This window comes from Sceloporus occidentalis, unplaced genomic scaffold (assembly GCF_023333645.1).
Source record: "Sceloporus occidentalis isolate IW3139 unplaced genomic scaffold, rSceOcc1.0.p SCAF_4, whole genome shotgun sequence".
Taxonomy (NCBI): Eukaryota; Metazoa; Chordata; class Lepidosauria; order Squamata; family Phrynosomatidae; genus Sceloporus; species Sceloporus occidentalis.
In genome coordinates this window covers 202,901,663-202,918,143 of record NW_028316984.1, presented here as the reverse complement: position 1 = coordinate 202,918,143, position 16,481 = coordinate 202,901,663, and the positions used below count along the sequence as shown (strand labels likewise).

Here is a 16,481-nt window from a genome sequence, read left to right as displayed (position 1 = left end):
TATCATTAATGCCTCGCCCTAAAAATGCATCGACATTTGTATAGTTTGCAGTGTGGTGACCAGAGCCAAAGTGGTAGGTTGGCAAACAAAACACTGGCTCCTGGTGCGAGTGACGGGAGCAGAAAAACAGCTGGTTATTTGCATGCAGCAGAGTCAGAGAACAACATAAACGGAGGTGGGTGAGGAGTACCAGCTTGGAACTGATGCCGCTTGTAGTAAATTTTGACTTTTGTCACAATTCCTTACTTGAAAGACACAATTCCTTACCTGAAAGACAGTATGCAGAGGGACCAGGCAGCACCTTAAAGTTTAGGAGTCTTATCACATGAGAAAAGAAAGCCCAAACAGAGCAGAAGAATAGCGGCTTTCTCCTTGCCTCTCCGCATGCTGTTGTAGCACTTCTGTTCTTTCTCCTTGGGAGATGGTCATAAAAGCATGCCTTTTGTCATGCTGTAAAAATCTATTTGGCAAAAGGCATGCTTTTACAACCATCATCCTTGGGAAGAGAACGGAAGTGCTGCAGCGGCATGTGAAGAGGTACAGTGAAAACCGCTACTCTCCCACTGTGTTTTGGCTTTCTTTTCTTGTGTGATAAGGTTCTGGAAGCTGAAGTCCAAAGCACCTGAGAGGCCAGAGTTTGAGAATCACTGTTCTAGTCTTTGGAAAAGCAGAAAGCAAGGTTGTTATTCCATCTGACAGACCTTCAGCTATTTGAAGATGGCAGCCATGTCACCTCTGAGTCTTCCTTTTGCCTAGCCAAACATACTCAGCTCCCAAAGCCATTCCTCATAACACTTAGTTTCCAAACTGTTACTATCTTGCTCTCCTTCCTAGCCACACTACACCTTGCAAACATCCAGAATGTTACACAGGATTCCAGGAGAAGTCTAACCAAAGCTGAATAGGGCTGGATTACTACTGCTGCCAAATTTGCTGATGTAACTTTGAATGTGGCTTTCTGCTTACATGCAGAGATATCTTCTTCCCTCCAACAGGTCTTTGGAAGAGCCACCCATGGGTCCTACCATCCGGACAGAGTAGGATGTGGCAAATATGGGCTAGAGCCAATGTCATTGGAGGAATTCACAAAGCCCTTTCTTCCGTTCCCACCTCCAGCCTGCCAAACTGGGAGAAGCATTTAGGAATAGGATCCCAGAGGCTCTTTGGCTCCTGATCAAGGCAGGGAAAGAGAGGGTTTATAATCCTCTGTAAAACACCTGAGAAATGTCATCCTCTTACCGCTGTATTTGATCACACGGATGGTTGAATCTCCATCTCCAAAAATGGTGACTGGGGTCAGGCGAACTTCGTATGCTTCTGGCTTGATCAGTTCGGTCAGATTGTAAGTGATTAACTCTCCTTTCTGGATCTTCCCATTCACCGCAATTTCCTGCTCCCACCAACGCTGCTGACCAGCCTAGAAGGAGAAACAAAGGGGAGGCTTAGCTTGGCTAACAGATAAATGCGAAAGAAGGACAGCATGTCCAGCAAATATGTGGAGTTAGAGAGCCAGCATGGTGTTGTGGTTTGAGCATTGGACTATGACTCTGGAGACCATGGCTTGAATCCCTGCTTGGCCATGGAAAGCCACTGGGTGACCTTGGTCAAGTCACAATCTCTCAGCCTCAGTGGAAGGTAATCGCAAACCTACTCCAAAGATTGCCAAGAAAATCCCGTGATAGGTTTGCCTTAGGATCTCCATAAGTTGGAAATGACTTTGAAGGCACGCAGCAACAAACACATTAATTGTACTACATAATCCTTGTGTCGAATGTCCATGAAGTGTTACTGAACTAAGTCACTGAATATGCAGCCAAACACACAACCAAACACATGCACATTCATGTGCAATGGACTGTATATTAGGTCCATTGTTCTACTCTGACAATGGGAAAGAAAGAATATTTGCTGTTATTCATTTGCTAGTTGAGAAATGAATTTCCTGACACTCAGGAAACCTGGTCTGAAAGAAAAATGAAGTGGTAGCAGTTTGGGGCAAGTATCACACAAAACATTTCAAATTGTTTTGGGAAATTATTCTGCAGAGAAACATATGTGGCTGTTGCAAGTTTTTTGGCAGGAAAACAACAACAACACTGTCTACAGGAAGCAACCGTTGAGTATTGTGATAGATTGCAATTTTCTACACAGTAGCCATCTTGCAGAAGAAAAATCTTACCCCCAAAATACCCTTTTTACCAAATGTGTTGTTTTCTTAACAAATATATAAAGCAATACATTTTAAAAAAAACAAAACAAAAGCAAATTTATTTGAACCTAAAAGGCTGAGAACCTACATCATAGACATGGAGTGCAATTTCATACTCATTGAGCTATGGGGTGATTGAGCATTAGTGACCTGAACAGTGAGCAAACCTATGTGCAAACAAATGTAAAATATGCCATTGCAATGCACATTTCACTTCTGCCTGTGTATACATAATGCAACACATAATGAACATTTGCATGTGCAGAATTATGGAGCCATGTGCACAATGGCACCACATGCCCAGCTCAGCTTGTGCAACCTTTTCTTTATTATGGACTTCTATGTTACACAAAAAATTTAGTTGGTTTGAACTACAGCAGAGACAACATCTATACAAAAGGTAGGCCTGTGATGCCAACACCACTGCTCCTTCTTTCTCCTGTATGATTTTTTAAACATCATTTGCCTGATGAAGAAGCCAGTGGAGCCTTGAAAGCCTGCATTATGTGTTTTGTGTATTTTACCTGGACTGTAAAGGCATCATCATTTTGTGGATTTTGTTTTATTTTACTGTACAGCTAGCATGGCTAGCCTTGAATATGTATGCTGGATTGAATTATATCCACAGATCCCGATGCGTTAGCAGAGTTATGAACAAAGGCAATGGCTTCATGGCACATTATAGATAGTAATACAAGAGTCCTTGCTTCTCAGAGAATCTTCTCAGAGTTTTGAACCCAAGGAAAGTGACTTTTGGTAAGCCGATTTATTGCGTTCACACATCAACTCAAAATGACTACTGTCTGAAAGATCTGCATCACCTTCTACATCCCTTTGAAACTTTTGAGCAAGGGACATGATTTGCATCTTTCTGGATCTGATTACATTCTCTTCCATTCCCATAACTGTGTAAATACGCTTTATATCATGAGTGCTGGCTATCACTGCACTGTATCCAAAGAATCAGTATGTAGACAGATCTTGTAGCACCTTTGATACTAACTGGAATGAAGAAGTTGGCAGCATGAGCTTTCATAGACTTCAGTCTACTTCTGATACTGATACATACTGATTCTACAGACTAAAATGGCTATATCTTTGAATGTATCTAAAGAAGTGGATTTATACTCACAAAAGCTGATACAAAAATAAAAATCACTTAGTTTTAAAGGTGGTGTCACATTTCTTTCTTTTTCTCTCCTCTTTTCCTCCATTTTATGCTGGCTGCAAGAGACAAACATGGCTACTTCTTTGAAAACAATACCACACTAGACGCTGTTTTTTAATTACTGTACATTTTTAATGGAATATTAGTGAATATACTGCAAGTCTAGATGGACCCAAGGCCTGACTCTATATCTCACAGCTTCCTTTGTCCCGCGGGCTTCATCCATGGCTTGCTCATCCATTACACTTCATTAAGTGAGACACGACCACTGGCAAAAAATATATCATATTGTTGGTTTTATTTAGCCAGATGTTCACTGAGAATCCATTGCTTTAGTATTGATCCAAATTTCAGCAAATGGAGAGGAAACAGTGACTCAGGAGTTGCCAAAATTCTGGTGCAATATGTCCCCAATTTGGACAGCTGATAACTACTCACATCTCATAAAGGTGCATAATATATGCACCAAAACTGCCCCCACTATGTGCTTTGGGAGCCAAAACATCCTTGGCACCACACTGGGAAGTTGGGCTTCCAGCTGCGTTATGGCTGCAACATGTTGGAGCAAAACAAACCAAGACAGATGAACAAACCAAAAACGGAGAACAGTTGTGACAACACCATCCTGTTCATTATCTAGTCACTCTGAATTGAACTACATGCACTGCCTTGAGTCACTACATTGGGAGAAAGGCAGGATATAAGTGGATAACAACAACAACAACTATAATTACACACATTTAACAAAGGGCCAAGAAGGAGATTATGGCAGGTTACAGACCGCCATAAAGTACGCGCTCCGCATGTACTAGGGTTAGGAAGGGCCGTATTAGGGTTAGGAAGGGTCTTACCTTCCTCACGGCCTTTTTCCGTAGTATGCGCAGAGCGCGTCGTAAAGGGCAGCACCCAGCCACATGGGCGCCGCCATTTTGACGTCTTGGATGCATAGCGTCCAGACGTGTCGCGTCGGAAGTGACGCCGCAAGGGCGCGCTTCGCCCCTCGCGGCGCCACTTCTGCGTTTTGAAAAGGAGCACCATTTCGGCACTCCTTTTTCGCTGCACCGGGAAGCCTCGCGGTCTGGCTGCTGGGGCTTCCCTCCGCAGGGAATGGCGGAGGCAGGAAAACGGCCGCTTGAGGGCGGTCTGTAACCCGCCTACATAAAATCTTTGGCAAACTTTCTGGAATCTTTGAGAACCAGAGGTATAAAAAGTTGTACTGGACTAATTCTTTCGGGTGCACCTGCACTGCAGACATAACGCAGTTCGTCACTGCTTTAACTGTCACGGCTCAATGCTATGGAATCATGGGATTTGTAGATATTGTGAGATATTTAGCCTTCTCTGTCAGAGGGCTCTAATGCCACAACAAACTGAAAATCCCAGGATTCCATAGGATGGAGCTATGGCAGTCAAAGCGGTGTCAAACTGCATTGATTCTGCAATGTAGATGCAGCCCTAGTTCTCTGGTTCACTTTGTTTCCTCTTTGGAAGCTGGTTGTTGACATGAGGAAGGTCTGAGAGAAGCCGATTAGAAAAAGGACAAAATTCCCGGGAATGGAGGAGGCAGAGTGTTTATTTTGAAGGGCAAGACCTATGCTTCCTCCCACAAAGGGACCCCCTGCTTTTGTAAAAACAAACAAAAAAACCTGAGGAAAAATATCTACTTCTAAGTAAGAATGGAGACACCATTTAAGTTAGTGTGTCAGGCATTTTTTGTATATCCCTCTGGCTGGTTGTTGACTCCTTTGCTCTTCATGTGTGCCTTCAAGTGGTTTCAATTTATGGCAACCCTAAGGTGACCCTATCATGAGGTTTTCTTGGCAAGTTTCTTCAGAGGGGTTTGCCATTGCCATCCTCTGAGGCTGAGAGATTGTGACTTGCCCAGGGTCATCCAGTGGGTTTCATGGCTGAGCAGGCATTTGAGCCCTGGTCTCCAGATGCTCAAACCACTACATCATGCTGGCTCCTAGGTATTTACAGATGTAACTGGTTTCTTTGTAGTTTTGTGACTTTTAAAGCTATTATCTGGAGAGAGATGCCCCAAGCTGTGTGATACCATAAGAACATGATCTAATACTTCTTGCTTCTTAACAAAAGCTTCCTTTCTCTCCACTCAACCTCTTTGGCTGCTTAACACATGGGAGGCTTCCCTTTTCTTTTATTCATCACTCCCAACTAGGAATTCTAGGTTGCATCCATAGGAATGTAGTGTCTAGATCAAGAGAGAGAAAAATAGCACCCCTCTATTTTGATTTGGTCAGGACTCACCTGGACTATTGCGTCCAGTTCTGGGTGCCACAATTCAAGAAGGATGTTGACAAGATGGAGTGTGTCCAGAGGACTGGATGGCCCTTATGGTCTCTTTCAACTATGATTCTATTCATCTATTAACAGTACATGTGAAAGGGATCTACAGTCAGGTTGGCTATTGGTGCAAATAGGAACCATCATATTATACTGTGGAATCCTGGGTCCAGTTCTGATCACAATTCAAGAAGGCTGTGGACAAGTTGGAACGTGTCCAGAGGAGGGTGACCAACATGGTGAAGGGTCTGGAAACTATGCCTTATGAGAAGAGACTTAGGGAACAGGGTATATTTAGCCCAGAGAAGAGAAGGTTAATGGGGTGGGGGGACATGAGAGCCATGTTTAACTATTTGAAGGGGTGTGACATATTGAGGATGGGTCAAGCTTATTTTCTGCTGCTCTAGAGAATAGGACCCAGAGCAATGGATGCAAACTATAGGAAAAGAGAGATTCCAGCTCAACATTAGGAAGAACCTCCTGACAGTGAGAAATGTTCGACAGTGGAAGATTCCACCACTTTGGACGGTGGTAGGGTCTCCTTCTTTGGAGGTCTTTAAAGAGAGGGTGGGTAGCCATCTATCACAGGGAGGGGTTTGACGGTGCCTTCTTGCATGACAAACTGATTTTGGACTGGATGGCCCTTGGGGTCTCTTGCAACTCTTTGATTCTATGAAAAGGGGAACACTTGGGAGCACACAGGAGGCAGGCTGGACTTGGGAACTCTTGGTTGGCCAAGCGCTCTGTTCTTTCTTGAAGATCTCAGGGAAAAGGTAAGACAGCAATGATACTTGATTAGAAAGAAAGGAAACCACGACGTGACAAAACCTTGAAACTGAAAAACAACACAGATCTAAAGAGAAAGACACACATTTGCAGCCTACCGAACTTTGAAAGGCTCAACTGTTATTACAGCAAATGGGAGATAAGTGCCCTCCGCTATTTTAAAATGTGTCCCTTTGCTCAAAGGCTATTCTGCAGAACAAAGCGCTTCCAAAGGAGCCTGCAGTTCATCACAATGGGATCATGATTATTTATATCCTCGCTGTACCTGGGAAGTCCATTAACATGTCATCCGCTCACCCACCAGCGCAGGTGGTAGGAACAAGCCACTAAAGGTGTCTACAACAAAGAGTAGAGAGGCCCAATTTAAAACACAGCTGGTATGACAAGCCACATTGGGAGGAGGGCTGCTTGCAGCCAGACATCTCCTTTGATCTGAGAAGCAAACAGAGACGTTGTCCTCCATTATTCATTGGCGTGCAATTGAGCAGCTGTGGTGATGTCTTGTACTGGTGCTGCAGTACTAGACGGTACCTGATCCAAGGAGAGAGAGTGAGACAGAGAGAGGTGCAGGAGGGATGGGAAAACTGCAGATATCCTTGGAATCCTAGCCAGCCCAGCCAATGGTGAGGGATGATGGGAGATGCAGTTCAAAAATATTTTGTTTTTTAAAATAAATATTGTTATTGCAAATAGCAACCACAACACAAGCAATAACAATGAGAAATCAAAGCAATACATTTCTATACAGAATAACAGAATCCTAGATTTGGAAGAGCCCACAAGGAGCATCCAAGTGCTTTTTGCTATGCAGGAAGACATAAGGACAGGTTGCTTACCTGTAACGGTATTTCTTTTGAGTGGTCATCCGCGAATTCACACAAATGGGTTAAAGCTAACTGTGCAGGCACAGAATAACCCATTTATGTGATTCGCAGAGACCACGAAGAAGAAGCAAATCTCTCCTTGTGACAGAGGGCCATCCAGCCTCTGTTTGAAAACAGCCTCCAAAAAAGGAGACTCCACCACCCTCCAAGACAGCGACATCTGCCACTGTCAAATGGCTCTTGCTGTCAGGAACTTCTTCCTAAGGTTAGGTGGAATCTTTTCCCCTGTACTTTGAATCCACTGCTCTGCGTCCTAATCTCTGCAGCAGCAGAAAACAAACTTGCTCCATTCTCAATATGACACCCTTCCAATATTTAAACATAGCTATCATGTTACCTCTTAACCTTCTGGCCTCATTCCCACTTACAAAAAAAGCAGTTTGCAATACAAATCAATGGATCAATTCAACAGTGGAGCATGGTTCCCACTACATTTGCCCCAATCACATTTTCCCCTGTAAAATAACTGACTTATGGTTTATATTTATGAATGAATCAGTTCAAAATGGACCCGCGCCAGCTGGACAAAGGGCAAATTTAAGTCGATTCTGATCCGCATCTGGTTCACACTTGCGCAGAATTGGTTTATCCAAAAAGACATGGAAAACATGAGCGTCAAAAAGACGCAGGTTAAATGAGTCTATCGTGTGGCCCCTCTCTCTGAATCACTCCAGCAATTGGTGGGAACCAGGGTCATTTGAATCAGTTCAAACCGAATTGCGATCCGGTTTAAATGGCAGTGGGAATGAAGCCTCTCTTAGGTAAACATACCCAGCTCCCCAAGTCACTCTGCATAAGACTTGGTGATTTCCATCTCTTTCCCCATTTTGGTTGCCTTCCTCTGGACATGCTCTAGCTTGTCCACATGCTTCTTGAATTGTGGTGCCAAGAACTGGACACCATATTCCAGCCAAGGGCTGACTAAAGCAGAATAGAGTGGTGCTATTCTTTTGATCTAGACATAGACTCCTACTGAGATACATCTGCAGAAGTAATGCACAATGGCACCGCATGTTCAACTCTGCTTCTGCAACCTTTGACTGAATATAGAGCATAGCCAGAAAAGTATAACCACATTCACAAGTGTGTAAGTCACTAGCAGGGATGTCAGCCAAAATTTCCTTATGGTGAGTGATGTTCAAGACTGGAACAAAACTCCCTCAGAGATATTTAAGGATCCTTACCTGCCAAGAATGCTTTTTAGGTGTGGGTTCCTGTATTGGCAGATGTTTAGTTTGGAAGGGATTACTTGGCTCTCTACCACCTCTATAATTTGATGATGCCACATAGACATCTGAAAAGAAAGTATGGCTGGGAGCTTTCCTCTGGACACATTAACTCTGGGTATGCTCTTTATGCAGAAAAGAGAAGCACTGAACCCACAACCACACCATTGGCAGTGGCACTGGCCAGGCCACCTCCAAGAGCACCTTTTCAGCTGTTATGTGTAAGGAATACCATCCGGAAGGGACCCTCTGCAAGGGATGTCTGTGTTGAGACATCCACAGCCAACCACTTGGGCTTGAGAGCAGACAGATCCCAATGTCATTTCTCATTTAGAAAGTGGCTAATAAATGAGCCGCTGTGCACTAATTGGAAAACAACACCACAACTCTGCCCGCAGGCTTTTGTTGTTGTTGTTCTTATGGTGCCTTCATGTTGACTCTGACTTATGGTGACCCTAGTCTAGAATTTTCTTGGCAAGATTGACTCAGAGGGAGTTTGCCAAAGTATACCAGCTAATTAATTTGGACAGAACAACACTAAGAAGGGGAGAGATGGAACATCTGTGGATTCTATTTTTAAGCCAGGCTCTGAATGAGAAAAAATGTGTGCCTGAGTGTCATTTGTATGTGGGATATCTAGTCCCTATGGAAGAAAGAGGCATTCACCTAGAAGCTGAAACAAGAGCTATTTTCTTTCTATTGCTTCCTGTGGTAGTGTGAGAGAAACTATTCTCAACATGTATGAAAGTAAACCTATTATTAGAATCATAGAGTTGGAAGGGACTGCAAGGACTATTTTGTTCAATCTTCTGCCCTCCAAGAATACACAATTAAAGCATTCCTGGAAAATGTCCACCCAACCTCTAATTAAAGTCTTCCAAAGATGGACAGCCCACCACCCTTGGAGGCAATGTATTACATGGCCTTAGATTCCCAAGTAGCGAGAAGATCCAAGTGATGAAGAGAGTTCCAAAATCTTGTCTCATCAGAATCAGAGAGAGGTAAGGCTTGATGGATAGACTCAGTCAGGGAGGACATGAGCTTGCCTTCACAGGACCTATGATGCTGTATTCTTTCTTAGAGGAATGGAAAATTAGATGTTTAATTTGCCAGAGATGGATCAGTTCACCACTCTATTGGGAGAGAACTCATTGGATAAATGTATAAAAGAGTGGGAAGCTGTCCTTCAATCTATGTGTGGAAGAAGAGAAAAGATGACACTGGTTTTGGTATTTTATTTGTGAGCTGGTGGTTTATTCTTCCAAATTCTTTTCAACCAGATGTCAGTCTATACATCTGTCCAGAGGCCTCACTCCATGCATCTGATAAAGTAGATTGGAGGCCAAAACTCAGGGCCTGAACAGACAGGCCAAAATAAAGCTGCTTCGGGTCACTTTGGAGGTATGCTGTTTAAATGACACTAGCTTCTTAAGAGGCCAGAAGCTGTGCCAAAGCTGCGCTGCAGTCCTTAGGACTGGAGTGTGACTTTGGCACAGCTTTCGGACTCTTAGGAAGCATACATCATTTAAACAGTGTATGACTTCCGGTGTGGGAGGCAACGGAGAAGGACGCGGGGGAGAGAATCTCTCCACCCTAACCTTCACAACAGCGGTTCTGGATGGAACGGGGCCACTATCTACCCGTCCATATTCTTCTTGGGATGGAAGAATAACCTGGCAACCCAAAGGGGGGTCCAAAGAAAGTCTAACAAGACAAGAACTTTGGCCGCAGGGTTGTGGTCTCCCGCTGTTGCATCCGCATTTTGCTACGGAGGTGCTGCCTTCCACGCTAAAAAGAGTTTCAACGATAAAGCTAAAGTAAGCGTTTATAATTTACATTTGGACTATCTACTTGAATATTCCTAAAGTATCCATGGTGAAAGAAATAGCTAACAAAAGAAATAAAAAGAATTACAGGACTTTACTTAAGTTTTGGTGAGGACCCCTTGTTTTCATCTGCCTCTGTAGCGCTGGACTACAATTCCCAGAAACCTTTGCGGACTGCATTGCCCTTAAGGGAGGCTTAATTCAGAAAGAAATAGCCAACGAAAGAAATAAAAAGAATTACAGGACTTTACTTAAGTTTTGGTGAGGACCCCTTGTTTTCATCTGCCTCTAAGATTTATCATTCCTGATATTGGAAACACCAGAGTGGAAAGAGCAGCCTGGGAAGCGCTGGACTACAATTCCCAGAAACCTTTGCGGACTGCATTGCCCATAAGGGAGACTTAATTCAGAAAGAAATAGCCAACGAAAGAAATAAAAAGAATTACAGGACTTTACTTAAGTTTTGGTGAGGACCCCTTGTCTTCATCTGCCTCTAAGATTTATCATCTCTGATATTGGAAACACCAGAGTGGAAAGAGCAGCCTGGGAAGCGCTGGACTACAATTCCCAGAAACCTTTGCGGACTGCATTGCCCTTAAGGGAGAACCAACTTGGAAAGAGAATTTGCGCATGCTCAGGGGAGTTTAAATCAGGGGTGAATGTTTGAGAAACTAAGCGGAGACGGATAAAACAGAGTGTGGAGAGGAGAGAGACGCGCAAGCGGCATTTGCAAGGTGTGGGCATAGTTGGGGTAAGCCAAAGTGAGAAGAAATTATTGGAAAGGACATTCACAAGCTTTAAGAGGAGAGGCTTGGGGAAGAGACTAAGAAAATTGGGCTGACCTGCATAAAGTTGATAAGACAACCATATAAAGAGCTAAAAGAAAAGTGTTTGGAGCTGTAGTGAGGGAAAAGACAAGGAAGAAGAGTGATATACATTGGGACATACTTTACCTTAATATATATAAGAAAACATATGGAAACAAGAGAATCAAAGAGAAGAAAAGAAAGAGTAAGAGATTGTTACTTTGTTTAAATTTATATGTATTCTTTTTTCTCTCTCCCCCTACATAATAGAACATTGAATAAGAATAACTATAATTGTGAGGTTCAGCTGATCCAAAATCTAAAAACAATATCCCTTGACTACCTGATAGTCTGAGTGAACTTATAGGTGTGTGTGGGTTTCTTCCTTTCTTTCCTTTTTCTTTCCTTTTTTTTTTCCTCTCTTTCTCTCTCTTTCTTTCTTTCTCTCTCTCTTCTCTTTTCCATTTCCCTTTTCTCTCTCCTTTTATCGTTAAACTTTTCAATTTGACCTTTCTCCTTCCTTTAAAGTAATACTGTAGTTGTATAAAAATAATAATAGGTGTCAACGGTTTTTTAAATAAGAGGAACTTAATTGGAAAAAATTTAAATAGATAAAAATATTCTTGTTCTATACATAATCCTGGTGTACAAAGAAAGGTGAAATGGCTGTGTAAGACATAAGAAAGTTGGTTATTATATAGAAGTATTTTCTGGTTTATTGGTTAATGAATGTTAATATATTTGTATATCCAATTGATGCTGAGTTAATTTAACTGTAAACATTGAGCAGGAGGAACAACAAATAAGAACAGAAAAAATGGCAAAAATAAGCAAAGGGACAACACAATCTCAACTACTGCTTACGACACAAAGAAGAGGATCTATGGAAGATTCCATTAAGATAATTGACCCAAACATTCGAATATTAGATGAAATAAGGAAACTACAACAAGAAATGAAGGAAGCAAGGATGGAAACTAAAGAGGACATTAGGACTGCATGTGCTGAACTAAGAGAGGAAATAAAGGACACTCGAGCGGAAATCAGAAAAGACGTTAAAAAAGAACTAGAAATCATAGGGAAAAAAATGGATAAGTTAACAACTGATCTCAATAAAACACAGAAAGAAGTTGAACAAATAAAAGAAAGAACTAATATACTAGAAAAGTCCTCCAAAGAATTAAACAAACAACAAGAAGAACAAATACGCATGGAATGGAATAATGAATTAAGATACCGGGAAAAATGTATTAAATTAAGAGGACTAACAGAAAAAAGTAAAGAAGATTTGTACGAGAGACTTATTCCGGCTTTGGCAAGATATGTTGACATAACTCCGGAGGAAATGGAAATGGAAATAGACAAAATGTTTCGGATAAATTCTCCTCAAAATAAAGACAGAAACGTTTCAAGGGATGTTGCGATATGTTTTGCTAGAACTAAAGTAAGAGATAGATTTATTCAACAAAGCTATGAAAATAAGCTTTGGATAGAAGATATGGAGATAAAGATCTTTAAAGACATACCACCACAAATCATGATGAACAGACGGAAATATAAACCCTTGACACATCTTTTGAAAAATATTAATATTGATTTCAAATGGGATAGAATTGAAGGACTATCTTTTTTTTACCAGCAAAGAAGATACAAAATAGATACGATAGATAAAGCCAATGAAATAGAGATGAAGTTAAGAAAAGACTACAAAGAGAATGGAGGAAAAAGAGATTACCCAACAAAGGAATGGAGAGCTAGTAAAAATAATGGTACAAACAAGGAAAAGACAGTTAAAGAATTAGAAAGATTTGATCCATTGGAAAGAACAGAAACAGAAACAGATCTTCTTAACTGGAACTAAGAATAAAAAACAGAAAGTTTTTGATTTTTTTTCTTTCCTTTTTTCTCTCCTTACACTTAATTATAAGCTATATAGAAATTTACATAAAAAATAAATAAATAAAAAAGAAAACTTTTTCTTTACAAAAGGGGTGGAAGGGGTGGAACAACAAAAACAACAACAATAAAAAACAACAAAAACATTTTATTAAACAATAAGCAAATAATCAAGCAAAATGTCAACTAAAATATTATCTTGGAACGTAAAAGGAATAAATTCCAAATATAAAAGGAATATAATCTTTCACCAACTAGAAAAAACAAAAAGTGACATCATATGCATTCAAGAAACCAAAATCAAAAAGGAAGAAGTAAAATATTTAAGAAACCCAAAATTAGGCGCATGCTATGCATCAACAGCAAATAAGAAGAAAAAAGGAGTAGCGCTATATGTTAATAAGAAATACGAATCTAAAGAAATATTTTGTGACATTAATGGAACTTATATAGCAGTAGAAATAAGACTGAGGAATCTTATATTTTTAGCAATAGGAATCTATGCACCACATGAGAACAAAGAAATCTATTTCACCAATTTATATAAGAAGATCCAGGAACTTAAATATGATAACATCCTGCTATTGGGAGATTTTAACGCGGTTATAAATCCTAAAATTGATAGAAAAGCTAATACAGGAAGAAATATAAAAAAAACGCAAGGGAAACTGCCAAAGATCTTCTTTCAAATGATGGACGAGGTAGGTTTAGTTGATGTGTGGAGGCATAAATATGGTCAAACAAGAGAATATACTTTCTTTTCGGAAGTGCACAATGCTTTCTCAAGGATAGACCTATTTTTAGCAACCAAAAATTTACTCCCGCTGATACAAACAATGGAAATTCTTACAAAGCCCATCTCTGATCACAATCCCATAGAAATAAAAATTCAAGAACGAAAAATAGATTTTTCTTGGCGATTGAACACTGATTTATTAAATAATGAAAAAGTAATAACTAGAGTGAAAGAAGAATTAAAATGGTATTTTAAGGAAAATACATTAGACAATCTCCCAATGAAGACGATATGGGATGCGAGTAAAGCAGTGGTGAGGGGAATTTTAATGAAAATAAATATAGAACAAAGAAAGAAAAATAAACAGGAAGAATTAGAGTTACAAAGTAGACTTCAAAGAAAGGAAAGAGAATGGAAGGAGAAAGGAGATAAAAAACTGAAACTGGAAGTACAGATCTTACAGGAAAAAGTTAAAGCAATGACAACTAAAGAGATCTCCGCAAAAATGAAAATGATAAGACAGAAGAATTTCGAAAGTGGAAACAAAGCAGGAAAACTATTGGCACAAAAAATAAAAAAGCATAAAGAGAAGAAAATAATTAATGAAATAAGATATAATGACAAATATTACACAACACAAAGTGAGATTATAGAAAAATTTGTAAAATATTATGAAGAGTTATATGATGACAAGATAGAAATAGAAAATAAAGAGAATAAAATTGAAGCATATTTGAAGAAGCAAAATATTAAGTCAATTAAAGAGATACAAAAGCAGAATCTAAACAAAGAATTTTCCAGTAATGAAATAATAGAAGCCATTCAGAAACAGAAACTAGGAAAAGCACCAGGACCTGATGGTTTATCCTCATTATATTATAAAAAATTTAAAGAAGAACTTGTGGAACCACTTAAAAATACATTTAATGAAATTAAGACTTATGGTATACCAGATACATGGAGAGAAGCTTTAATAATAGTCATCCCTAAGGGAGAGAAAGATCTTGTTGAAATAAAAAATTACAGACCTATTTCATTAACAAATGTTGATTATAAAATTTTTACAGCAATAGTGGCAGAACGTCTTAAGAAAATTTTGAATGATTATATACATCATGATCAAAATGGATTCCTGCCGAGAAGACAAGGCTATAGTAATATAAGGACACTTATTAACATTTTGGAATATTATGAACAACATAATGAAAAAAAATTAGCTTGTATATCACTGGACGCGGAAAAAGCCTTTGATCGGGTGGATTGGGAATTTCTATTTCAAGTTATTCAAAAAATCAATATGGGTGAAGATTTCTTAAAGTGGATAGGTGCAATTTATAAAGACCAAAAAGCAAAATTATTAATCAATGAAGAGAAATCCAAATGTTTTAGTATTAAAAGGGGTACAAGGCAGGGGTGCCCCTTGTCCCCTTTACTCTTTATCCTATTGATTGAAGTTTTGGCCAATAGAATTAGGGAGGAGAAAGGAATTGAAGGGGTTAAAATCAAAAACTTTGTTTATAAACTAAAAATTTTTGCAGACGATATTATTGTTTTTCTAAATGATCCTTTGGAAAGCATTGATATATTAAATCAAGTCGTAAATGAGTTTGGATCTTTAGCAGGATTTAAAATAAATTCGGAAAAAACTATGATACTCTGTAAGAACATGCGCAAGGAAGAAGAAAAACAACTAAGGGAAAGATCAGGATTTGGTATAAAGACTAAGATTAAATATCTAGGAATCTATTTTTCCAACAGAAATATCGAATTGTTTCAAAACAACTATGTAAAAATATGGGAAGAGATAAAAAAAGATTTAAGAAAATGGTCGAAATATAACTTATCTTTTTTAGGAAGAATTGACCTGATCAAAATGAATGTATTGCCAAGGTTGATGTACCTATTTTCTAACATTCCAATTATGACTAATGATAAATACTTTGATATATGGCAAAGAGAATTAACAAGATTTCTATGGCAGGGTAAGAAAACAAGAATAAAATGGAAATTGCTAACAGAAGATAAATTAAAAGGGGGGTGTAATTTACCAAACCTTAGATTATATTATTATGCTGTTTGTTTAAAGTGGCTAGAAGAGTGGTGTACTTTAAAAAATGATGCCTTGTTGAATATAGAAGGTTATGCTTTGAATATGGGTATACATGCATATTTATGGTATAATACACCTAAGAAGGATAGCATATTTAATCAACACATCATCAGAAGAGCAATACTTAAAGTTTGGTTAAAAATTAAACATCAATTTTATAATAGTATTCCCTCCTGGGTATCATTACAGGAAGCATATTATAGCAGAACTAAAAGCAAGGATCATGCATGGTTAAGATATGCAGATATAATAACTAAAGACACTACGGGGAAATATACCATGAAATCAATGGAAGAAATTAGCAAGAGAAGTAACATACAGGATTGGTTTTTATATACCCAACTAAGAAATCGCTTTATGGAGGATAATAAATCACCAGGATTGACTACAATAGGTAATGAAATAGATGAGATCATAATGGATAAGCAGGGAAAACATATATCTAAATATTATAAAGTGCTAAAACAAAGAGATTTAGAAAATGAAACCATTAAACATTGTATGGTAAGGTGGGCGCAGGACATTAAGAG

General features: G+C 39.3%; 1 protein-coding gene across 2 annotated transcripts in view; it reads right to left on the bottom strand.

The window, feature by feature from the left end:
- MDGA2 (MAM domain containing glycosylphosphatidylinositol anchor 2) overlaps positions 1–16,481 on the bottom strand; it is a 515,550-nt gene that overhangs the window by 34,295 nt on the left and 464,774 nt on the right. For both annotated transcript variants that reach the window (XM_089522969.1, XM_089522970.1), the window contains exon 11: positions 1,240–1,417. In XM_089522969.1, coding sequence (XP_089379095.1) covers positions 1,240–1,417 — 178 coding nt within the window. The remainder of the gene's footprint in view (positions 1–1,239; positions 1,418–16,481) is intronic.